This window comes from Arvicola amphibius, chromosome 4 (genome assembly GCF_903992535.2).
Source record: "Arvicola amphibius chromosome 4, mArvAmp1.2, whole genome shotgun sequence".
Lineage (NCBI taxonomy): Eukaryota > Metazoa > Chordata > Mammalia > Rodentia > Cricetidae > Arvicola > Arvicola amphibius.
Window position 1 is genome coordinate 47,671,618 of NC_052050.1, and position 24,160 is coordinate 47,695,777.

At 48.2% G+C, this 24,160-nt stretch overlaps 1 protein-coding gene across 2 annotated transcripts in view; it reads right to left on the reverse strand.

Moving 5' to 3' along the window:
• Trpv3 (transient receptor potential cation channel subfamily V member 3) overlaps positions 1 to 24,160 on the reverse strand; it is a 29,566-nt gene continuing 5,406 nt past the window's right edge. Inside the window, exons 2-17 of one of the 2 annotated variants that reach the window (XM_038327808.1) lie at positions 21,775 to 21,879; positions 21,572 to 21,658; positions 20,717 to 20,871; positions 19,815 to 19,991; positions 17,847 to 17,987; positions 15,203 to 15,483; positions 12,443 to 12,619; positions 11,396 to 11,554; positions 10,648 to 10,749; positions 9,603 to 9,676; positions 6,135 to 6,300; positions 3,114 to 3,180; positions 1,684 to 1,958; positions 707 to 819; positions 441 to 520; positions 1 to 95 (exon numbers count right to left, since the gene is read on the reverse strand). In XM_038327808.1, the coding sequence (XP_038183736.1) occupies positions 1 to 95; positions 441 to 520; positions 707 to 819; positions 1,684 to 1,958; positions 3,114 to 3,180; positions 6,135 to 6,300; positions 9,603 to 9,676; positions 10,648 to 10,749; positions 11,396 to 11,554; positions 12,443 to 12,619; positions 15,203 to 15,483; positions 17,847 to 17,987; positions 19,815 to 19,991; positions 20,717 to 20,871; positions 21,572 to 21,658; positions 21,775 to 21,879 (2,254 nt within the window). Of the gene's footprint in view, positions 99 to 440; positions 521 to 706; positions 820 to 1,683; positions 1,959 to 3,113; positions 3,181 to 6,134; positions 6,301 to 9,602; positions 9,677 to 10,647; positions 10,750 to 11,395; positions 11,555 to 12,442; positions 12,620 to 15,202; positions 15,484 to 17,846; positions 17,988 to 19,814; positions 19,992 to 20,716; positions 20,872 to 21,571; positions 21,659 to 21,774; positions 21,880 to 24,160 lie in introns of both variants that reach the window. The other variant, XM_038327807.1, reaches the window with a different exon arrangement.

Consider the following 24,160-nt stretch of genomic DNA (forward strand, 5'->3'; position numbering starts at 1 on the left):
TTACACTGACGTTTCTGGAAATTCCTCTAGTTCATCAAATGCATAGAGGGTTGTTTTGCTATTGCTCCTGGAAGAATCTTGGATTTTGTTCACATCTGCTACAGGGAGGGAACAGAGAGAGAGAGAGAGAGAGAGAGAGAGAGAGAGAGAGAGAGAGAGAGAGAGAGAGAGAGAGAGAGAGAGAGAGAGGAGCTTAGAAGTTCATCACTCTGTACCCTGTTCCTGTGTGTTAGTGCAATCCTTTTTCCTGGCGGTGTGAGGATTGAACCCAAGGCCTGAGCTACATCCCAGCCCCCAACCACTCAGTTTTCAAAACCTGTTCTAAATAGTACTATAGAGAGTCAGAACCGGGGAGGACCTCCAGTGGGAAAATCACATGATTCACATGAAGTCATATGATCCACAAAAGAGGGTCCCACACCACCTCCCAGCAATAGTACCTGTCCGTCTTATGGGCCCTGGATCTTCATTAAGGAAGGACACGTGTGTTTTCCACTCAGTCCACTTCACCTCGTTGATCCTGCATGTATGACCATTGTAATCACTACTCCATGATCGCAACTCAGTAAACAAACACATTTAGGATGTCCCAGTTTCTATATAGCTCCTCTTCTGACTGACACAGATATGGGGATGCCCAACCTCCTGTTTGCTGATCCTGGCCATATCAAAAACTACTGCCCCACATCCCTTCCCTCTTGATTACCGCAGACACAGCCGGAAGTCCTCATCCGCTACTTTGCACAGCTCTCCCATGCGGAATCTGCTTCTCAGCCATTCTGGTAACATTTTCTCAAACTCCAAGATGGTCCTGGCTCTCTAGGGATATAAAGAAGCCTGAACTAGCTTCCTCAAGCTTGCTCTGAGAGCCCTACTCCAGAGGAGGGTACACCCTCAGGTACCCCATCTAGTAGCTCCAGTCCCACTTGTGTTTAATGCATAGATCTTGACAGTTGAGGCAATCTACAGAACTCACACATGAGAAAGCAGAAAACTTGGGGACAGATGGTTAAATTGCTTTAAGGTTGACATAAATAGTATATTTGGACACCAGGAGCCTCCATTGAAAGGTTGGGGTCCTTGGAACTGCATGTGAAAGAAAGTTCAGAAGTCAAACATTCCCACACTCTCTCCCAGGCTTGAACTCCATGGGGACTTTCCTGTTCTTGAGTCCAGTCTTCCTAGAACACTGTGTACAATCCAGCTAAAAAGGTTCTGGTAACTGGGAACCCTCTGTGGCAAGGCAAAGCTTCTCTCCCTGTAGCCCTGTGTGTCTGTCCCTTGCAGGCATCTGCTCTCCTCCTCGACCCCTACTTTCAAAAGCCACTTCCCAAGTGGCACTGTTTCTAGTCAGCTCACAGATCTGGCCATCACACAGGGTCCACACTATGAGTTGTTCTCAGGAGTGAGAAATGATAACGTCCAAATAGAACAGAACAGAGACGTCACTTTCATTGTTCCAGAACCTTCCTTCTCCTGCTTCAACCTGAGGTCACCTTTCAGTGTCCACACATCATGGGTGACCATGAATAAAGCATCCCCAAAAGCCTACATTTGCCTGCATGTGCTGTTGTTCAAAACCAAAAGGACCTACATTAAGACTCAAGAAGATTCTGACGGCTGTGCAAGACCTCAAGATGAAGTGCTGAACAAAGTCCCAATAGAGGCCTCTGTCCCACTCACCTGCAGGCGCCAGATCCGCTCACTCTCTTTGGAGACATTTTCCACTGTCTCGCCCATCAGGGCAATGAGCATGTTGAGGAGGAGGACGAAGGTGAGGATGACGTAGGTTATGAGTAGGAAGAGAAAGAGGATGGGGTAGGTGGAGTTCTGCTGGATGTTCAGGTCGCCCAGACCTATGGTGAGCTTGAAGAGCTCCAGCACCGCATCGCTGAAGCTTCCGTAAGAGCTGCAGTCCTTTTTGTCTTTGGAGCACCTCTCAATCAGCGAGGCCAGCGCTGGGGGGACAAACAGATGACCTTGGGCTCTCTGGTGCCTGGCTACTCGGAGAACTCATGTGTTTGCATGTGTGCACTGCTGCCTCCCTCCTTCTGGCAGCTCAGCTCCCATCTCTCCTCTTCTCCATCTCATGAGGCTGGTTTTCCTGCCTGGCCTCCAGAAATCCCTTTCTGTCAACTGAAGCCCACCCTCTTCTCCCCTCCTCTACCTCCACTTGGCTCTCACTCATTCATAGCTTACCATGGTTACAAATTGCCCTTTGTATGAACCTGGCTCCATACAGACTAAGGTTCTGGCTCTGTATACCTGAGTTACGGTATCCCCTAAAACCATGAGATCCTGCATCCCCTCTTGATGTAGTGCTAAGAGTTCCCTGTGGATAAGGTTGGGCTTGCTTTTCTCTTCTGTGCAATACACCACAGTGGTTTGTTGCGGGGTGAGCAAAATGGGTAGGCTCATGTGTGAGTGAATGCTTGGAGAAATAAGTGAACAGGTGAAAGGTCAAATACACAAGCAACATTTGTCCCAGCAAAGGCATCAGACAGATGAGAGCAGCTGTCTAATTTGAGTCAACAGTCACTACAGGAACAAAAACAGCACCCACGAAATTGACATGGAGAAAAACATGCTAAACATGCCATCTCTTTATGCAGTGGTTAGAAATAAAATTGGGTTATGCTGTTCCCACTGGATTTTAAAAAGTGCCTCCATATCTCTGGTCCCCCACAAACTGTATCTCTCACAGAGATATCTGAAGTAAACAGTGAAAGCCACAAGATGTGGAGGCCAGAGGAAGTTACCTCAGTGTACCATGTTGAAGACTACCCATCAAGTTTCTGTGACCTCTCCTTTCCCTATCTGTAGAATGGGTGAAAACATCTACTGAGTCTGTCTCAGATTATGATGGATGTGAAAGTCTGGGGAAACCACACACTGGATGGGTAAGAGTGACAGGCCAGGGGTTAATCCATGGGGTCATGGGTGATAACACCAACTTGGTCAAGTTGCTGAGAGAAGGAAAAATAATCTGCTTGGCAAACACCAATGTGGCAAGTACTGCATCATCACTGAGGCTGCCGTGTGTTTTGCCATTCTGATATCCGGATAAAGTGCTTTACAAGCATGGGAGTTACTGTTAGTTAGGAAGCAATTACCTACTCCAAATCCAAGTAAGAACAGGATGTAAACAAACAAGAACTTCAAAACATCGTGCAAGATGACCTACAAAGAAATGGACACGATTCAAGTGTGAGATGCGAGCACACCATCGCTGTGCACCCATCTCCCTCCTACCCGCCTTAACCCTGCTTTCACTCTGCTCATTCTCCTTCCGCCTTCATCCCCTTGATGCTCCCCGTTTCCTCTGAGTGCCCCATCTCTATCAGGAAGCCTTCTTTCCTGCTTTGTTCCCAAGGCTTCTCTTCCCTAATCTCACCTCCCAGGACACAGTTTCTCTGAGTCTCCCTGTGACTTTCTCTATGGAGTCTCACATCTGGGCCTCCCTGGGGGCAGTGGTGTGCCTGTGCCAGCCCATACCAATGTCTGAGAACTGACTGTTGAATTTGCATGAGTGTTGTAACCGTGGCCATTGAGAAGAACTGAACAAAACATTCAATTGTAGGATAAAGAAGTTCTGGGGCTCTCATGAAAAACACCAATTGTTTGGTTGAAGCGTGCCCAAAGCATAGGTCTCCAGTGTTCTCACACAGATAAATGGTAGCTCTGTGACCTGATGGCTGCGTTAACTAAGTTGAAATCGGAAGTCACTTCACAGTATATAGCTATACCCAATTCTACACTTTAAATGAACACATATTTTCAAATTGTAACTAAATAAAAGATAAGAAAAAATTGCATAACTATTCAATCATTTAAGTCAAACTTAGTGGAACAAGCCTATAACTCAAGTGTGTTGAAGGCTGAGGCATGAAGCCCATGAGTTTATAACCAACCTGAGCTCTATATTAAGAACCTATCTCAAAATCAAATTTTAGTCACATAAATTTATAATGAAGCTACACTTTTAAGATAATAAATATTCAGAATTGAGAGTTATCTGGTTGTTTTTCCTATACAATTATCTATGGGGATTACTTATAGCTATTGTAACCAGAGAGTGGGAATAGTACCAACAATGTGCCACTGCACGTATCCTCCCAGCTGCTAAGTCAATGTCAGCAACTGCAAATCCACCATGGTAGAATATTCATGCCATGAAAATTGGCAATGCTACAGATATTTAAATCCTGCCAACAAAAGGTTCCTTGTTTTATTGATGTCTACATCTAGAATCAAGACACTGGCCCAGAAAAATGTCAAGGCAGATTAAACTTTAAAATGTGGCCTGTCAGCAACCGAAGGAGGTAGATGCAGAGATCAACAGCTAAACAAAGAGCCGAGCTTCTGGAGACCAGCCCAAGAGAGGGAGGAGCGATAATATGAGCAAAGGGGTCATGACCATAATGGGGATACCCACAGAAACAGCTAACCTGAGCTAGTGGGAGCTCACTGGCTCTGGACTGATAGCGGGCAAACCTGCGTAGGAGCAAACTAGGCCCACTGAATGTGGGGGACAGTTGTGTGGCTTGGGCAGTCTGTGGGGCCACTGGGAGTGGGACCAGGATTATTCCCTAGTGCTTGAACTGACATTTTGGGGCCCATTCTTTTTGGAGGGATACCTTGCTCAGCTTAGATATAGGGGTTGGAGGGCCTCAGTCCTGCCTCAAAGTGATGTTCTGACTTTATTGACTCCCCTTGGGAAGCCTTACCCTCTCTGAAGAGTGGATGGGGGACTTGGGTAAGGGGAAGGTGGGGGTAGCAGAATGAGGAGAGGGAGTAGAAACTAGGACAGGTGTGTAAAATGAGAAAAGATTGTTTTTTAAAAAGTAAATTTAATAATAAAAAATAAAATAAAATGTGGGCTGTCAGAAACTCTCAGCTGGACAACATGAAGAGAATTAGTCTCCATGGAGGCTCAGCCATGAATGGGGCATCATGTCCCCTCCCCACAAGGTTCAGGGAGCACTGTGGAATAAAGGGCAGAAAGATTGTAAGAGCCAAAGGTCAGGGACAATTAGATGGAAGTAATGTCTTCCGGACATGCCAGGACCAGTGTGCCAATGAACTGTAACGGTTGCCTGTAGAACAGCTGCATAAGATCAAGCCAACCTCCATTCCAGCATGGGGTGGGGGCACCAGCAACCCCAATTGAGAAGCTACTGATAGTTGACGGCTTCTGGGGAAGAGAGGGTCCGTTTTTCTTTAAGAGTGGGGCCTTGCTAAGTTGGTCACATTGCAGCAGATGACTCCACACCCAAGAGTATATGCACAGCACAAATTGGAATCATTAGGTGTGTATGTGTGTGTGTGGTTTTATATATTATATATGTATTATATATTCTATACATATGTGTGTATATGTTTGTGATATTTTTAAAGAAAAGAGAACTTGAAGTTAAGAGTGTTGGGTGAGGAAAGAAGAAGTTTGGTAGAGGAGTCAGGTAAACATGACCAAAAGACATAGTAAGCACGCATGAAATTTTCAAAACGTTAGTTAGAATATTATATTTTTCAGTATAGGCTAGCTCTCGCTGTTACATCATGACTAGCACAGGAATGTTACCAACCCTTCTGGTGTTTGCTAACAGTTATCCAGCTCAACAAAGCAGTTGCTCTCCGCTTGACTAACAAGCTCCAGGCTAAGTCTCCCGGGCTTCATCTCACCTTGCTGCTTACAAAATAAACCGTCAACCAGCCTGAAGGTCAGACAGAAGCAGCGCTCACTTGTCAGGTGCCACCACAGGCTGGTGACATCCTTCATATAGTAAAAATGTATGATGAATGTATGTATGCATGCAATGTATATACACTTGTCTATGTACCCTTGTAGGCATGCACATGCACATATATCGCAAAGGGCAATTGTTAGATATTTTTCCAGCATACCGATGCTCAAGGGTCAGAATATTTCCTTCATAAAGTATGCCCCTATCCACTACCCAAACAGCCCAGGTGTTTTAAGAGCTGGACATTTAACATCTGACCAAAATCCAGTGAAGACTGTGGCATTTTGGAGAAAGTGCTGGACTACCGAGTATCGCTTCAGATCTGAGCATCCACATCTGAAAAGTGGACGCCCTGCCCTCAAAGGGCTTTCTGCGCAGTTCCCAGCATACCTTCTGGATCATGACGCTGTACATGCCCATGGACTGGAAACCTCTCGTGTAGTAGAGCATGTTCGCCCAGCCCAGGGCCATGGCCAGCACGAGGCAGGCGAGGTATTCTTTGTAGGCAAACAAGTACAAGAAGACAGACAGTATCACAAGCACAGCTTGGACAAAACTGTTCAGGAGACACAGGAGACAAGGGCCTTACTTCTCAGCAGCGGGCAGAGACATTCAACCCCCAAACCTTAACCTCTCGAAGGGTCACCCCGATGCTGATGAGATGTATAAGGTATAAGGCTGCCTGTCATCCATTCGGCTGGGTCTGAATGCAGTGTAGACTGCATCGCTAGCAGAAAAGTAGGGCCACTGTGGACTGGTTGTACCTGGCTGGGACTCTGGCATACAGCCCACAATGCCAGATGACTTGGAAATCACTTACATGTTACAATTCCCACATAGATAGATGTGAGAAACACTAGGGTAGATTAATGATTTAGTAAAAAGTATGTTTTTAATAAAATTACAAATCTTCCAACATTCATACTCAGAAACTAATCATAATTCTAAAGTCTCCAAAAGCCTACTCTTCTATCATTTTAAGGTATAACACAGCTGGAAAATGACAGTTACCATCTTTCTACTTCTACGAAGTACCCAGCGTGGTCAAAATCGGAGACTAAAAATAGAAGGGTGGTTGCCAGAGGGGAAGACAGATGGGGTTAGGGTCTGCTCGGTCCAGAGTCTCAATTCTGCAAGAGGAAGAGCAACCTAGAGGCTGGGTGTACAGCTGCGTACACTCTACAGCCTTGAGCTGTGCTTGAAATGGTTAATATGGAGGCTTCAGGGGCAGCGAAATGGCTCAGGTGGTGAAGGTGCTTCCTGCCAAGCCTGACAACCTGAGTTTAATTCCTGGAACTCATGTAATAGGAGGAGAGAACCAACTCTTACATGGTGTCCTCTGACTTCCATATATGGCATGACTTCAACTATGGCATATGTCCTCCACTCTTTCTGCACGTGCGCATACACACACACACACACACACACACACACACACACACGCATACACACGCATACACACGCACACACTTAAATAAGTATTTTTAAAGTATTTTAAAGATGGTAGTTTTTTTTTTTACCTCTTCATTGTAGAAGAGGTGGTAGAATGATTTCAAGAGCCAGAGGTGTAAAGCCATGTTTTCTGAGCATGACAGGGTTGTTATTTATAAGAATCACAGTGGCGGGGGCTGGAGAGATGGCTCAGTGGTTAAGAGCATTGCCTACTCTTCCAAAGGTCCTGAGTTTGATTCCCAGCAACCACATGGTGGCTCACAACCATCTGTAATGAGGTCTGGTGTCTTCTTCTAGCCTTCAGGCATACATGCAGACAGAATATTGTATCCATAATAAATAAATAAATATTTTTAAAAAAAGAATCACAGTGGCTGTGGCAGCATAAACAAGATCTGCACGAGATCAAGCCAACCAAATTTCCAGTGTAAGCTAAGGAGGGGCCCACAAAGCCCCACGCATAGCTAAGGAGCTATTGGCAATTGATGGCTGCTGGGGGAGGAAGAGTGTTTCCTTTGGTAATGTGGTCTTTGATTGGCTGCCAGCCTTGTCTAGATAGTGAGTTCTGAGCCAGCTACATAGTGAAACCCTGTCTCTGAAAAACAAGCGAATACATGAAATTGGAAGGGAGAAGTGGTAGAGGAACATGAGAGGTGGTGGAGGGGTGAGAGTAAAAGTTAGATTTGATGAAAATGTATTATATATGTATATGAAACTTTTCCAAACAATAAATATAGCATGCAACAAGCATACATGATGAAAACATTCTCCTAAACAGTGCCGACACTTGCAGTTTGGAGGACATCTAACTGAAAGCTCTTATGCTTCTAATGTCAGACAGTTTCACAATTACAGCGCCTCTAACCAAATTGAGGCCACAACAAGCTTGCTTTTCCTGCAAGTGAAAACAAAGGCCTGACTGATAAACCGCACTAAGGACTATGGTGAGCAAGGGTGCCCTACCCCCTTCTACCATAGCAAAACAAGGAAGAAACTGAAGAGCAGGACAAAATGCACCAGGACCAGAGACTGTGTAAACAAATCTTCTCTGGAACTATCGAACCTTCTCAACAATGGCAGGCACACATGTACTCTGCGCTCACTCCAGGGCAGTGTCTAACTGGCCTGTGCACTAACTAAACCCGTCCTTGGGGGATGAAGAACTCAGTTCATATCTCTGGAGCAGTGGTTCTCAACCTTCCTAATAATGCAACCCTTTAATACAACTCTTCACGTTGTGGTGACCCCCAATCATAAAATTATTTTCACTATTATTTCATAATGGTAATTTTGATACTGTAAAATTACCTGTAAAAAGGGTTATTTAACTCCCCAAAGGGGCCGCAACTCTCGGGTTAAGAACCACTACTCTAGAGGGCAGGTACACACTTAATAAAACTAGGTAGGAGCTGGAGATAGCTCGGCTGGCATAAAACCTCTGCATGAGCATGAGGACCTGAGTTCAGATCCCCAGCACCCATGTAAGAAAGCCACTATGGCAGTGAGTGCTCACCATCCCAGCCCATGGGGAGGAAGAAACAGGATCAGATCCTCAGAACTTGTTGACTAGCCAGTCTAGCCAATCAGGAACCTCCATGTTCAGTGACAGACCATGTCTCAAAAAATAAAGGGTCTCAAAAAACAAGGCCAAGACTGATTGAGGAAGATACCCAACATCAAATTCTGACCTACATACATACATGCACATGCACTCCTGTATACGAGTAGGGACATACGACACACACACAATTAGAAACATCAGTCTCCTACATATTCAGAAGAAAGACATCAATAGTGTGCCACAGTTGTAGAACCAGCATTCTTCATCCTCAGCTGTGACAGTACCACAGAGCCATGATGACCCTCTGCTCATTAAGGGAGAGGTTAAAGGAGACCTCAGTCAGCTGCATCTGACTTCATGCAAAGAGACTGCTAAGCTGGGCCTTCTCACAGGAGCCCAGGGCCACCAACACAGCAACAGCTGGGGCTCTGACACTGCTGGGACATGGTGTCATGGTGTGTAACTTACTGCCCTGCTCCAAGGACTCCAGAGGTGACTATACAGAAGACTGACTTCTTAGGTGCCTTCTCGTCCTGACCAACCAAGATCTCAGGTGGCAACTTTAAGGTACCATTGAAGCTAGAAGGGTAATACCCTTCTGTGTGCAAACACCATCAGGACAGTCAAGCCTCTGTTTCTCTGGGGTGCCTGCCATTTGGGGCTCTGAGAGACGGAATCAGCCTTCCTGCGCTATCAGGACAGGTTCTGTCCTAGGGGCTCCTGATCCTCTTCACAGACACCTACATACTTCTCCATCTAGAAGAGGCAGAGGGGGTCTCTGAACTATAATGACAGCGGGATGCTTAGACACGGACACAGGAGGTGGGCTGGACAGACCTACTTACAAGACAAAATGAAACCAGGCATCTGACAGGATGGACTGTAGATCAGAGGGTCTCAGCAGGAAAATGGCAATGCCCTGGAGACAACAGAAAAGAAAGGCTTAACCTCTTCCTGCCCTCACCCAGGGTTCTAGGAAGGACTGCCCCAGTGGGGATTCTGGGAGGGTTCTGTATGTGGTAGCTCAGCTGGAGTACAGGGGTGACCTATGCCTGGAGGACATCACTGACCCCTCAGTGAGGATAACTCTTCCCACAGGCTTCTCACTCCTATTCTCGGCCCAGAAATGGCAAAGCCACACAGTCACTAAAGCTACCCGCCAAATGTGGCCTAATTTTCAGCTTCTGAGCTTTTGTGCCTGCTACTTCTCATGGCCTCCTGTCCTGCTCTACTGTACTGATGAAGCTTCCACTCCTACTCCCATTGCCAGACAAGTCATCTCCATCCCTCTAAACACGGTTCTGATCCACCTTACAGTCTCAGTGTTTGTAACCATTAGCTCCCTATCCAGCTGAGCTTAAGAAAGGCAAACTCCCTCCCTCCCTGTCGCACATGCATCCCAGAGACCCATATACAAAAGGCTCAAAGTCTGTAGGTTGGTTGGTTCATTGGCTGGTTGAACGGATAAGCGGGTACACGAGTGGATACGTGGTAAGTAGATAAATGGATGGTCACACAGGTAGGGAAATAATTGAAGAAAGAACAGAAGTATGGTGCTGAGGTTGTGTAGGATTTGGATGGATGACTGAGTGACTGGATAAAAGGCAGGTGACAAGGTGGTAGAACCAAGAAGGAAGACTAAAAGACACTGATGGCTTGAAGGCTGTATACATGGCGCACAACTCGACCGGAGGAGGAGATGGAACCGATAGAATAGGCCTGTCTTACTCATTGTTCTCTGTACTATAACTTAGGAATCTAAGGCCTAGAATGGAACTGTCTTCCCGAAACCCCTACAGTAGTGGCAATACAGGCTAGAGTGCAAGCCAGGCCTGCTCCCACCCTGTTGGCCTCAAAGGGCAGTCTAGAAGGGTATAGAAATATACTCACCTCTTTCACAGAGATGCATGTGGCCCAGATAAGAACAAACATCCTACCTAGGAGTTGCAGCCAACTCATCTTGTGTGTCAGCGCCAAGGGGTGCGGGAGGTCCTGGGGAAAAAAGGAAGGAGATGATAAGAATGGGGAATAGGTAGGGAAAGGCAACACCAGCCCTGAAGGAACTAGGCTGTAAAAGCATTCTGGGCCTTCAAGATGGACGAGAGGCCATTGTGGAACCTCATCTCCTGGCCCTGCCTGCCCCACCCTCAATGAGAACCCAGAACTCTGCAATGAGAGAGACAATGCTCTATTTGCTAACAAGCCCATTGCTTGGTTCTTTCCAACCACATCCACTCGATGAGGCCTCCTCCCATAGTTCAGTGAAGCCGAGACTGCACTCCATTAACAGATGGGAATCTGAGGCCCAGAGTAGTGGGGAAGTTTGACCAGGTAACCTCTCCTCCACCCACCTTCTGTGGGCCTCACAGCAAACACAGTGTATTCTAGAAAGCCTGGAAAGGGCCTGGAGTTCCTTCATCCCCAACTCTCTCCCAGTATGAATCTCCCTAGATCTATTCACCTACAGTTTGGCTAACTATTCCGTGCACTGGGAACTTTGGAGAATAATTGGACAATACCATGAAAAGGCCTTAGCCTCTCTGGACCTTAGTTTTCCCATCTCCACATGAGGCAGTTCCAAGATCCTCCACCTCAGACCTTCCCACCCACCCCACCCCCGTCCCTAGAACCCACGTACCTTGTCCTCCCGGGGACGGTAGTAAGAGACGAGGGTCAAAGTGATGTTGTAGAAGAAATAGAAACAGAAGGACAGGAAGAACATGTACTTGGCGAATTTCTTCCACTTCATATGCAGCAGCGTGTGTAGGGGCTCCAGGGTCAGCATCTCATGCCGGTTCTGGGGACAGAACACCCCATGGAGATGAGGCAGGCAGAGAAGGACCATTTCTCAAAGGGCCTATCAGGAGCCCAGAGTCAGTGGGGTCAGTGGCAGAAGGCTCTAGTCATCGGAAGTAATGGACTGGCTTGATGGAAATGTTGGAAGGGTAACTCCCTGTGCCCATGGCTCCTTTAGGAGCAGTCAAACGCTCTGGGGGAGTGGGCCATACTGGGGCTTCCTACAGGAAGAGCTGCTGCACACTGGACTGGAGACTAGAAAGGGGCTCTAGTATCTCTGTAACCTTAGGACATCGCCTGAGCTTTTCTCGGCCTTCACCTCTTCATCTATACCACATCCCTTATCCACCCTGCCGAACAGGCTGCCGTGAGAGTCCAGGGAGCCTCTGGGAAGTAGGACTGTTGATAAAATACAAAGGATAGATACCTAGCCCTCTGCCTCACTCACCCCAGGAGCTGAAAACTGAGCTGATCCTCGATCTTCACCTCCAGCTTCATTAGTGTTCCCTCTCCTACCTCCTCCAGAAAGGTCCAGATTGCTCCAGCTAGCAAGCACTCTGACTTCCTGTGTACTCAAGTTTAGAGGAATAAAGGCCTCTAAGCCAGACCACATAGATGAGTTAGGGTATACGAGATACCACACACCTCTTAAATTGCCTCCAAACTGCCCAAGATTTGAAAGCCAGCTCCTCAACCTTAACTCTGTTATTCATTGTTGGTCAGAAACAAAAGACCTAGCTTCTGCTTGGGCCATGCCCTCTGTTCCAGACTCCACCAAGACAAATCACCAATATGGGGCTTAGGGGACACTGGCACAATTCCTCCAGGGTCCTCAAGCCCTGGTCCACCCCTCACTCCTTGTTTCTGCCAGCCTGCTTGGGAGACCCACGTCAATGTTGGTGTTGTAGACGATGATTTCCAGCACAGAGTTATCTGTCGTGGTGTCTACATTGGTGAGGTCATAGAGTGAGGACGACACAGGCCCATATGCCCAGTCCGTGAACTTCCTGGACAGGCTCCGAAGAGACTTCTCCTTGATCTCACGACTGAGGATGTACTTCAGAATCTGGGGATGAGAAGAGAGATAATGGGGCTTGGAAATAACAGGGCTAGACCAGCCAGAGGCAGGTCAACCCTGAATACGTTCAGTATGAGTGCCACCTCTGCCTGGAGTCATGACTGTGAAACATGTGTCCTTCCAGCTGTGGCTGTGAAGTGGAAGTTAGGTTCATAGTTCTTGCCTTCTCACAAGGAACCAGATTATGAGAACCCTTTGCACACTGCAGTCAAACCATCAGCGAGTAGGTCTCCCAAACCATCTGGACTCCAGTTCAGCAAGGAATCCAAAAATGACCATCTTTAGAAGAGATCTCCATGAGGCTTGAACTTAAAGCTCTCAGTTGCTCTGCTCCTCCATTCCACCCTCAGTCTAGACTTTACAGCCAGGCTCATCACTCCGGCTGGACAAGCCATGGCATCAGGCACCAAAGAGGCCCATGGAGTTCACGCTGCAGGTCAGTGATCCTCAAACTCTGCTGTATGTCAGGGTCTCTGGAGAGTTTTTCAAAACACAGAGCCAACTACTAAAACTCCAGATTCAGGAAGAAACCTGGAGACCATTTTGTGAAGCTCTCTGAGTGGGTACCCTATGCAGGAAGAGGGGTCCCTGCTCTCCATCTGACCACTTCCTAGAAGCTAAGCCATCTTTTACTGGGAATAGAGCATCCAGGGATATGAATCCACAATCCAACAAGAGGGACCTGTTGGGAAGACAGCATTAGTGTGTGAATCTCACTCAGCTCCACAGCCTTCCTACTGCATCTCCCATCACAGCCAGTGATAGAGGAGGGTCATCTGTCTATGTGTTACTCTCATTGGTTAATTAATAAAGAAACTGCTTGGCCTGATAGGTCAGAACATAGGTGGGTGGAGTAGACAGAACAGAATGCTGGGAAGAAGGGAAGTGAGTCAGTCACCATGATTCTTCAACCCAAGACGGATGTAGGCTAGAATCTTTCCCGATAAGCCACCACCTCGTGGTGCTACACAGATTATTAGAAATGGGTTGATCAAGATGTGAGAGTTAGCCAGTAAGAGGCTAGAGCTAATGGGCCAAGCAGTGTTTAAAAGAATACAATTTGTGTGTTGTTGTTTTGGGGTATAAGCTAGGTAGCCGGTGGCCAGGAGCTGGGCAGTGGGACACAGCCCACAGCTCCTTCTACAAGCCAGGCAGACAGCTCCTACACCCCAGTGAGTAAAAGCCCCAAGGACAGGTCTGCAGCTCAGCAATCGCTGTGTCCTCCACTAGCAGTATGGCAACCACTTTGGGTGGCATCCAGAAACATTTTCCACAAGGCACTGAATAAAGGAGAGGACTCAGGAACCTCCCTGGTGGGTACCTCCCTGAGACTGGCCCGGATGAGAGCACTACCTCCTGGAGCAGCAGTTCTCCACCTGGGGATCCCGTCCCTGTTGGGGTTGCATATCAGATAAATACATTGCAATTCATAGCAGTAGCAAGTTACAATTATTAAAGAACAATGAAATAATTTTATGATTGAGGGTCATCACAACGTGAGGAACGGTATTAAAGGACTGCAGCATTAAGAAGGTTGAGAACCATTGCCCTAGAGCTTAAGGGGTCCCAGGGCCGTGTCCCCTCAGGATGCGTCTTCCCTGGTTCTGGGTAGTAGGGAGCACAAATGAGACACTGGCATGCAGAGGAAAAGCTTACAAAAGAAATTAGACCCACAAATACCCTCTGACTCTCCTCAGAGCCCCTATAAGCTATGACCCTGGGTAGCACGACAGGGGGGTCAGACATACAATTCTCCCTTTGTTAAAGCCATTCTGCATCTCCTCCTCCCCCACAAGGGAATATAAAGATTTCTTGTGAGCTCCAGTCCTGGCCTGACCTCAGTGCAGCTGACTAGGAGAGGTAGAAGGGCACACAAACAAAACTGCTGAGTGGTGCCAACCATCTAGTGTCCTCCCACAGCCCCCCAGGAGCCGCAGTCCCCTCCCAACATTGGTCCCCTGAGAAGAAACTTGATCTCAGCCAAGCCACAGCTCCAACCACAGATAAACAAAACACATCGGCCTGGCCTAGCCTAGGTCTTCCCAAAGAGCTCAGCTGAGCCTAGAGTTCTTTGACCACATCACACAGGCAAAGGGGCCTATATAGCCACACTGCTAGAGAAGAATCCTAACCAACAGGCTAAGGTCCTTCTATTGCCAGAGAGCAGACACCCATTGACTGTGGACCCAGAGCAGCCATTCTGGAACCACAGCCCCAGAAGAGACAAGCCTGAAGGACAAACACACAGCCTGTAGTTGAGCATCACCACTCAGGAATGCTCAGCCACGAAGCACCTGAGATATTGCATCACCTTGGACTTAGGGATTCCCCAATCTGGCCCCACCTAGGAAGTTCCAGGAAGAGAGACTGAACTCTGGAGTACATGACTGACATCCTAAGGATAGAACACGTGCTGGGTTTAACCGAGCCACCTCTTGAAATTCCAGACCTAAGCTGGGGCCTTCCTAATGTTGAGGCTGGACCCTGTGTGGGATCCTCTGACGGGCATCAAGCCGACAGAGGAGCAGCAGCTGTGCCTCCCCAGTCCCCACCCTCGCTGCAGGGCCCCACCTCAGCCTTGCCCATCTTGGCAGCCAGCTGCAGTGGCGTGAGGCCATCGTTGTTGCGCATGGTCTCCAGCTCCCAGTTGCCACTCCTCAGCAGGATCATGTCGTACATGCGCTTAACAAAGTCATTCTGGGTCTTGAAGTCCTCGGCCACTGTCACCAGTGCGTGCAGGATGTTGTTTCCCCGAGAGTCCTGGGAAGTGATATCTGTCTGCTCATTCTCCATCAGCAACTGCACAATTTCAGGCTGGTTGGTACATGCTGCCAAGGCCAGGGGTGTCTCACCTGGGGAAAGGGGTGTCAGAGCTCAGTCCTTCCTAGGCCAAAAGCAACATCCTTCAGGCCCTCGGACCAGAGTCCCAAATGCAGCTCACCACAGCAGCACTGATCCCTGAGGTTCCCTGACCACCCCCCACTTCCCCTTGCTCAGTGAAAGCTGAAGCAAGATCACACCAATAGTCTCCTGCTTCCCCTGCTGCCCACTGACTTTCCAATACTCTGCTCAGCAGGGGAGCAAAGCAACCCAGTTAGGTCCCTGCTTACTCAGGGTGAGAACTCTAATTCCAAGACGACCCAGAAAGCCTTCTAGGTTTTGAGTTCTCATCCTCTCAGCCACGCTCACACCTCTACAGGCACAGCAGCCTCCTCCCTCCAACATGGGGCATAAGCTGTTCTTGCTTGGTGTCGACGCTCTGCATTGCTTATCCCCAGTCTTGGTTCAGATCCCACCTTTTCGCTGACTCACTTTAACCACCCTATTTAAAAATTAGAAATCCTCCCGCTCACCTGGACAAAATTCCTGTTTCCCCTTCCTCTGTTTTACTCCTACCTGTGCCCTCTCTTCATTCCACCCAACAAATGTTTCTCAACACTGGCTGTAATTAGGTCCTATGCTGGGCAATGGGGACAAAAGAATGACTGAGCAAGAGGCTGTCCAAAGATGCCCAGACTCATCTAGTCCTGCTGATTAAAAAGCCAGAGGTGGGGGTTGGAAAGATAGCCCCGTGGATAAGATTGTTTTCTGCACAAGCATGAGGAACTCAGTTCAAATCCCCAGCACCCATGTAAAAAGCTGGGCATTGTTGCTCTGGGGGCAGAATTAAGCAGTTTGCAAAGGCTTACTGGCCACCAGCTTAGCTTCAGGTTCAGTGAGAGACTGTCCCAAGGGGAAAAGATGAAAAGTAATACAGGAGAACACCAGATAACCTCTGGTCTCTGCACACACACATGCACACACACCACACACATAACCTCAAATATAAACCACGCATACACAAAGAGAGAGATAAAGAGAGAGAGAGACAGAGTGGGAGGGAGAGAGGAAGGAAGGAAAGAAGACAGAGAGAGAGAAGGAGGAGGAAAGGAAGGAAGGGAGGGAGGGAGGGAGGGAAGGACGGAGAGAGAGAGAGACAGAGAGAGAGAGAGAGAGAGAGAGAGAGAGAGAGAGAGAGAGAGAGAGAGAGAGAGGAAGAGGAGGGGGAAGATGGAGAGGAAGAGGAGGAGGAAGAGGAGGAGGAAGAGGAGGAGGAGGAGGAGGAGGAAGAGGAGGAGGAGGAGGAGGAGGAGGAGGAGGAGGAGGAAAGAAAGTTATAGCCTTTGATCCCAGTACTCAGGAGGCAGAGGCAGGAGAATATCTGTGAGTTCAAGGCCAGCCTGGTCTCCTGAGCGTGTTAAGTTCTAGGACAGTCTGAGCTACACAGTGAAACCCTGTCTCGAAGAAAAACAAAAGACATAAATTTAAAAAAAGTCAAAGCAGTTACAGTCAGGCCCAGTGGCACTTCCTATTGCCTGTCCTTACTGTGCTGGTGGTAATATATTTATAAACACAACAGAATCTCACACTAAAGTGGGTGGATTTCACTATAAGTTACACATCTTTTTTTTAAAACTCAAAGAATCTGTAAAGACAATGTGAACATTGTCAGAAGGGGGGAAAGGATGTGTGTCTTTCCTCCCACTAACAACACCAACACACACACTACACACACACACACGCACAGTCTCACGTACAGGAGACATACACATTCAAACACACACACACACACACACACACACACACACACAAACAAACAAACTAAATAAAGCCAAAAGGACATTATAGGCATTATAGCCAAGAGTACCTACCAAAAAAACTCCAGAACCTCAAGTTTGCAGAAGTCACTCCCTTACATAAATGACACACCTGTAAGGACATTTATCCAGCACACACAACACAACCTCAGCTGCTTCTGGATTTCTGAGGAGTCAGGGGTTCTCCCCACTCACTCTGCCAGTCCGCACAGATAGCACCCATCTCTGTCTTACTGCTCTAAAGCAGGTCCCTTTCCTCCTCCTCAGCCCAGTGTCCTCACCTGTCCTTCACGCCCTTTTACACACACACACACACACACACACACACACACCACCCCAAGTCTGTTTTCTGCAAATGTGACCCCTTCTGCTACCAGATGGCACTGTCAGGCAGGCTCTTCTACCCCAATGAGCCTCTCTGGAGGTGACACGGGTGATCCCTGGGGATGGGTCAGAACCAACCCATCTGCAGAAAGGACTCTCTCTTGCAGCGCCCCCATGTGGCAAGGCCGGTCACAACGCGCTCAGAACAAGAGGCCCCTTCTCCTCTCCACCATAGCCCCTTCAATGTCACCTACCAAAATAGAAGCCTTCATGCTGGTTCTTAGGGTTGAAGAAGATACCCTTGGCGTGCGCGTTGACGTCAGCGCCTGCTGCTATGAGCACGGCTGTGATGTCTCCCTGGCGCCGCTCAATAGCGATGTTCAGCGCCGTCTGCCCTGCGAACAGAGCCGGCATGAGCGCTCAAAGGCCTGGGACAACTTAAGCTGACCATGGAGCCCCTTGACCCCAGGGAGCAGGAGCTGACTGAAAACACTAAGGGTATAGATATCGTGTGAAAGACACCATGTTGGTAGCCGCCTTGGTTCTGGGAAAGCAAGGTCGAGTGGTTCCCTACCCTGGAGAAAACCAGGGCAAGGATGCCCATGACCTCCTGCAAGCCTAACAGAGGGCTTGGTGGAGAAATCAAGAGGCTAGGGGAGTCTGAGAAGGAAAAGGACTTGTGACCAGGACAGAAAAGCCTTACTACAGGGATGGATAAGGTTGATAAATTCACTCTCTCAAAAATATGAAGAAAAAAAAAACCTCTCCAGTGTGGGAACCTAAGGACACCCAGGAATAGACTCCATCCTTGCCCTCAGAAGAATCTTCTGGGCAGGCCTAGTGGCCCAGGCCTGTTGTCTAGCTACTCAGAAGGCAGGGAAAGGAAGATCACAAGTTCAAGGCTATCTGTACTGTGGAGTAAGCTCAAGACCCACCTGAGCAACTTAGTGAGACCCTAGTTCGATTTTTCAAAAAGAGCTGGGGATGTAGCTCCATAGAAAGAGCACTTCCCTAGACTACCACCCCAAAAATAAAGTGATCTTATCTTGTGCCAGCGGTGGGAAGATCTAGGACCCTGAAATATAAACAAGAAGAAAGAAACGTACAGAAACAGATTGGGAGGGGACAGGAGTCGGGACAGGTAAACCTTGGGCTCTGTTCTGAACCTCTGCAGGACTGGTGCCAACAAGTGACAGGCTGAGAACTGGATATGGATCATTCTTTCTCTCTTTGCCTTGACCCGTAGGGAGCTCACCCTGCGGTTCAGCAGTCAATCATAGCAATTGCTACCTGGGGATCCCACCCTCCTCCATAGTTCCATGGCTCTCCCTTTTGAAACTCCATAGAATTCAAACAAAATAAATCAAGATTACTTTCCCCATAACAACGGTTAAAGAGCCCGTCTAAAGTCCCACCTGGGAAGACTGAGCTGCTTACGTCCCTGGCATATCAACAAGATAGCCGATCGTGAGCTGACCACTCTGCTAACTGTGATAAGTCAGTTACTGGCCCCAGAGACTTAGGATGTGGCCTAGTAACTACTCGCAGGGGGTGTCCTGGGGAGGACACAAGGCCCTAAATTATATTCCCTGGTTCCACTTTCAAAGTGACGCAGAAAACTAGACTGAAATGGGACAGCTTATGACATTGATGACTGCAGCGCTGACCGCTGCCTTTACTGGCCCCTACCTGGCTCTCTAGCCTCATTGCCGGGCTTTGGTTTGTTCGTTTATATTTGTTTGCTGTGTGGTTCCTGGGGATCTAACAGTGTCCTGTGCATGCCGGGGAAGCTCTCCTCAATTGAGCTACATCCCCAGAGCACCCAGTCTTCCCACTGTCAAATCAGCTATGGCCGTGCTCATCTTGGGGCTTTTCCCCTGAACTTGCTCCGGCTACTTCCCATCAGCTAGGCTCTAGGTCAAGGTTGCTATTCTACAGTTACTCAGCCCAGTCACTCGCTCTCACATTACATCGTCATTGCTGTTCCTAGCACAGTCTGTCTATAGTCACATATATAGAGCATCCCCGTTTCCTGACTTGTCCACCCCTGCTCAGCATTATTCGCGGGAAAAGGGAAGGATGAGCAGCGTGCCTGCTGCGCATCTGGCTTTCACGGCCAAAGTGCCTCTGTAAAGAAAGACTGGCGTGGCTGTGTAGCCACACCACATGGGAAATACCAGCCTCCGTCCTTTGCTCTTAGGTTGCCTCTGCCTACAGGGTACCTTCATAGGCCTCTTCCGTGTACTCGGCATTGATGAACCTGTCCAGGATGCCGTTCTCCTCAGCAAAGGCAAGCAGGATCCGCACAATCTCTTTGGTGTTGGGGTTGATGTTGAGCAAAGCCTTCATCAGGCAGGTCTTTCCTGTGTCTGAGGCTGTCAGCTTGTGCATGAGGAAATCTGCAGATGGAGTCAAGGATAAAGGCAGGGCAGGGAGGGCTGGTTGCCCTGGGCCTCCCAAACAGAACAGGGTGTGGGAAACTGCAGCCTGCACCTCAAAAGCACACCCTCTACCTTGTACTGGGGGGACCCCAACCCTGTACTACCTGGCGCTCTTCCTTCCTCTCCTCATACCCTCCTCCGGCTCCCTGCTTGGTTTGCTGTTCACTGCTCTCTACACCTACCCAACACCCACTGCTCTTTGACCTTTAAACCTTCTCTCTGGAGGGGAGATAATGTCATCTGCTGCCTGGATTCCCACTGGCCATATTTGTGCTGAAATCTCCATCCTATCTCTCCTCATGGCCTAAAAGTTAGCTCGTTACCTCCCCCATCAACCCGTTCCTCACCTTGTTCCCCAGACAATAAACCCCCTAATCTTTCCATTCCTGCCAGGGCCTGAGGAACTCTCCAGAACTCTTGCTCCTCTCCCAGGCCTACTACAGAATTCCAACACCGTTTGAATAGCAACCTCTCTCCAGATTTACCCCACCCCATAGCCAGACCATGCCCAACACCTGCCTTAACCCACCCATGGCTCCCCATGGCCCTCTAAATCAAGCTCAAGGTTGCTATGTCAGTATCCAAGGTGCCTTACGCTCCAACCCAACAGGAGACGGAGTAGAGGCCAAGCCAAACCAAACAGGGTCCCCGGGGACTGCATCCCATCAGGGCCAGGCACTGACCAGACACATCCAGGCCACGGCGCCGTCTGCAGAGCTCCTGTAGTTCTTGTAGCAGTTCCCGCAGCTCCCCCACGCAGCCCTCAGACACAGCCGCGAAGATGCGCTTCTTCAGCCTCTTCTTCTTCTGCCTCTGCTCTTCTTTGGCCAGGTTTACGCTAAGACCAGAAGGCAGGCATTGAGAATTCACCCCACATTCGCCTCAACTCCTACCCTCTTCCGCTCCACCACCAGAGTTGCTGGCCTCCAGACCGCTGCTCCAACTCCTATGCCTCTCGTCTTTTGGGATGCCCATGTTTGTACTCTGTGTTGTCTGATCCAGGTTCCCCTTCCTATGTCTATATGCAATCACAGTGATCAAAACACACCTGTATACACACGGAGATGATCAAGAAGTACGTGTAAGTTATTACTTTGAAATGTGGAATTAATGGAGGGGAACACTCCCTTTTATCTCCCTATCTGAACTTTTCCCTCTATCCCTCCCTGCCCCCACATTCTCAACAAACCTTTGTTGTAACATAGATGTACGTCCTTTCATTTGTATGTGCTCTTGCAAAAATGCATACTGATGTTCTATGTGAATGGATTGTAAATTAATATAGCTGTGTGACTTTGCTAAAGTCCTTATTCTCTTATGCATTGTTTGGATGCTTTATAATGAACAAACCATTTTATAATTTACTGATATTTCTCTCCCTTTCACAAAATGTCACATGCCACAACCATGGGCCAGGCCTCCAGACGTTTGTCCCAGCTCCCCAGGGATAATTGTTTCTTTCTCTCTCCTGTGCAGCCCAACCCTGTGACACCTCCTCTTGCTGAGAACAGTGGCATAAGGGGGAGAGCCATACTGACCTTGGACTGTTGGGATTGGATGGGGTCTCTGTCACATCATCCTGAGGAGACTGGGGGGAGTCCATGTCATCGCAGTTGCCAGACATGCTGGCAACAGGGGAGAGGAAAGAGAAGGAAAAGAGCAGGACAAGTTTAGAAATGTACAGAGCTGCCATGCCACAGCCAGGCACAGCTATGTGCCCAGGCCAGCAACCAGTACTCACCACTGCCGGATGTTGGAGTCCATCGGCTTGGAGAAGATGGGAGGAGAGGTCTTGGTGACTGTGGGGTTGGGCTCAAATCCTTCTATCTCCAGGAAGAAGTGTGCACTGGGGAGACACCCAACCAAGGCCATTAGAGCTGGGGCCACAGAGGACCCACCCATACTAGTCCTCAGCCTGTGTGTCATGTGTCCTACCCTATTCCTCATGGATGGAGTAGATCCTGGATTCTAAGCTGAGTCTGAATGGCTCTTGTCTCTAGAGTACCATGTGGATGAACCCAAGAGGCTCAATGAGGATGGCCCAACACCTGAGGATCTGCAGCTGTCCTCAGGTATAAGACCTTGCATAGATGGGAACAACATTCAGGCAAAACACCAATGCACATTCAAAAAACACACACACACATCGAAGATGGAAAGACAGCAACAGGAGCTCGGTTTCCCATTGCCATCCAGCTGCTCCTAGAACCTAGACCTGAAGGCAAAGCTTTTTAGAAGGGGTCCCTCGGCTCAAATCCACACAGGCCTTACAGCAACTTAAGTGAAAGGGCCAGAGTCACCCTGGCTTCCCTCATTGCCCATTAGTCCCTTTGTCATAGCAGAAAATGGGCTGAGAAAGATAGGGTAGGGCAGGGAGAACTGAAGGGGCTGGCAGCCTAGGCTCAGTATCCCCCACCAAGAAGAAACACCCAGACCAAAGATGGGGGCCTATGCCCCTAATCTCATCACTCAGGAGGCCTCAAGAAGATCATAGGTTCAAGGCTAGCCTGTGCTACATAGTAGGATTATCTCTTAAAAAAATATAAAATATATCATGTGAGAAGAGCTATCTTCAAGCTAACAGGCAACAGCAAAGGGTGGCGAGAGTGGGGGTGGGTGAGAAAAGAGCCCTTACATGCTGCTGTAGGGAACGCAGAGCAATGCAGCCTCCGTGGGAGTCAGTATGAAGGCACCGCAAAAAGTTTACAACAGAACTTTCCTATGACCCTGTTGTAGAATCTGTAGGTCTGCAGCAAAAAGAGCCCTACAAGGACACCTGTAGGTGTGCATGTTTCCTGCGTCACTGTTCACCATAGCCAGGTTACAGGCAGCCAGCTGCCCACCCACAGGTGAACAAATAAAATATGGTAGTTTATAAAATGGTGTTCTAGTCAGCCCTGAAGAATGAGATTCTGTATCATTTTTGAGAAAACGTATGGAGCTGGAGATCAGCCTGCTAAGTGAAATAAGCTGACTTAGAAACACAAAATATCATCTTTCTCTCACTTGTGGAAGATCGAAAGGGGACGTAAAACTACATGTGGAGGCCAGGCGTGGTGGCGCACGCCTTTAATCCCATCACTCAGGAGGCAGAGGCAGGTGGATCTCTGTGAGTTCAAGACCAGCCTGGTCTATAAGAGCTAGTTCCAGTTCAGGCTCCAAAGCTACAGAGAAACCCTGTCTAAAAAAATAAAAATAAAACCTACAAGTGAAAATGCTAGGGATACAGAAGGATAATAATAAAAGGAGGAGAAATAAGAAAGAATAAGAAGGATGCAAGAGAGATAGCTCAGCAGTTAAGAGCACTGGTTGCTCTTTCTGAAGACCCAGGTTCAATTCCCAGCATGCACATAGTGGCTCAAAGCCATCTGTAACTCTAGTCCTATGAGATCCTGTGCCATCTCTCTTCTGGCTTCTGTGAGCATTTCACACACGCATAGTATACAGACATACATGTATGCACAACATCAATACACATAATAATATATATTCACATACAAATAAATGTTCAAAAATTATTTTTAAGAAAAGAAAAAGTAACAAGAGTGGAGAATATGATCAAAGTTCATTATGTGAATTGCATGAATGTCAAAATGAAGCCCCTAACTTTGTGCAATTGATATATAGTAGCAAAAAAAACAAATTAAAAATAAAAAAAAGGATAGGGAGGCCCAGAAAACATTGTCAGTGAAGAAAAAAGACAAAGCTATGGCCAGCTTTCTCCTCAAACATCAAGGGAATGGAAGACACACACTACCTCAAGAAAAGCAGGACGCTCTACCCAAGATATGCTAGCCACAGCCAGCCACAGCCACAAATGCAGATACACATGACCTTGAATATCACAGTTACACACTGGGAGATGAGTCTTCTAGTAATGTTAAGGTGAGGATCAGCTAAGGGTGAATTCAACTGCACTACACTCAACCCTGCAGCTGCTGCAGCTTAGCTGCTGCTGGCCATGTGACCCACCCAGAATGCTGGTCTCCTGACAGCAGGCACGCAGCATTTCTAAACACCTTTACTGCCTGAGTCTTCCCCAGGCCCAGAAAGGTAGATGCTGCAAAGTGCAGCTCCTCCCATCTCAAGTTCAGAGAGAAGAGCAGCTGGGTGTGATCAGGGCCCCA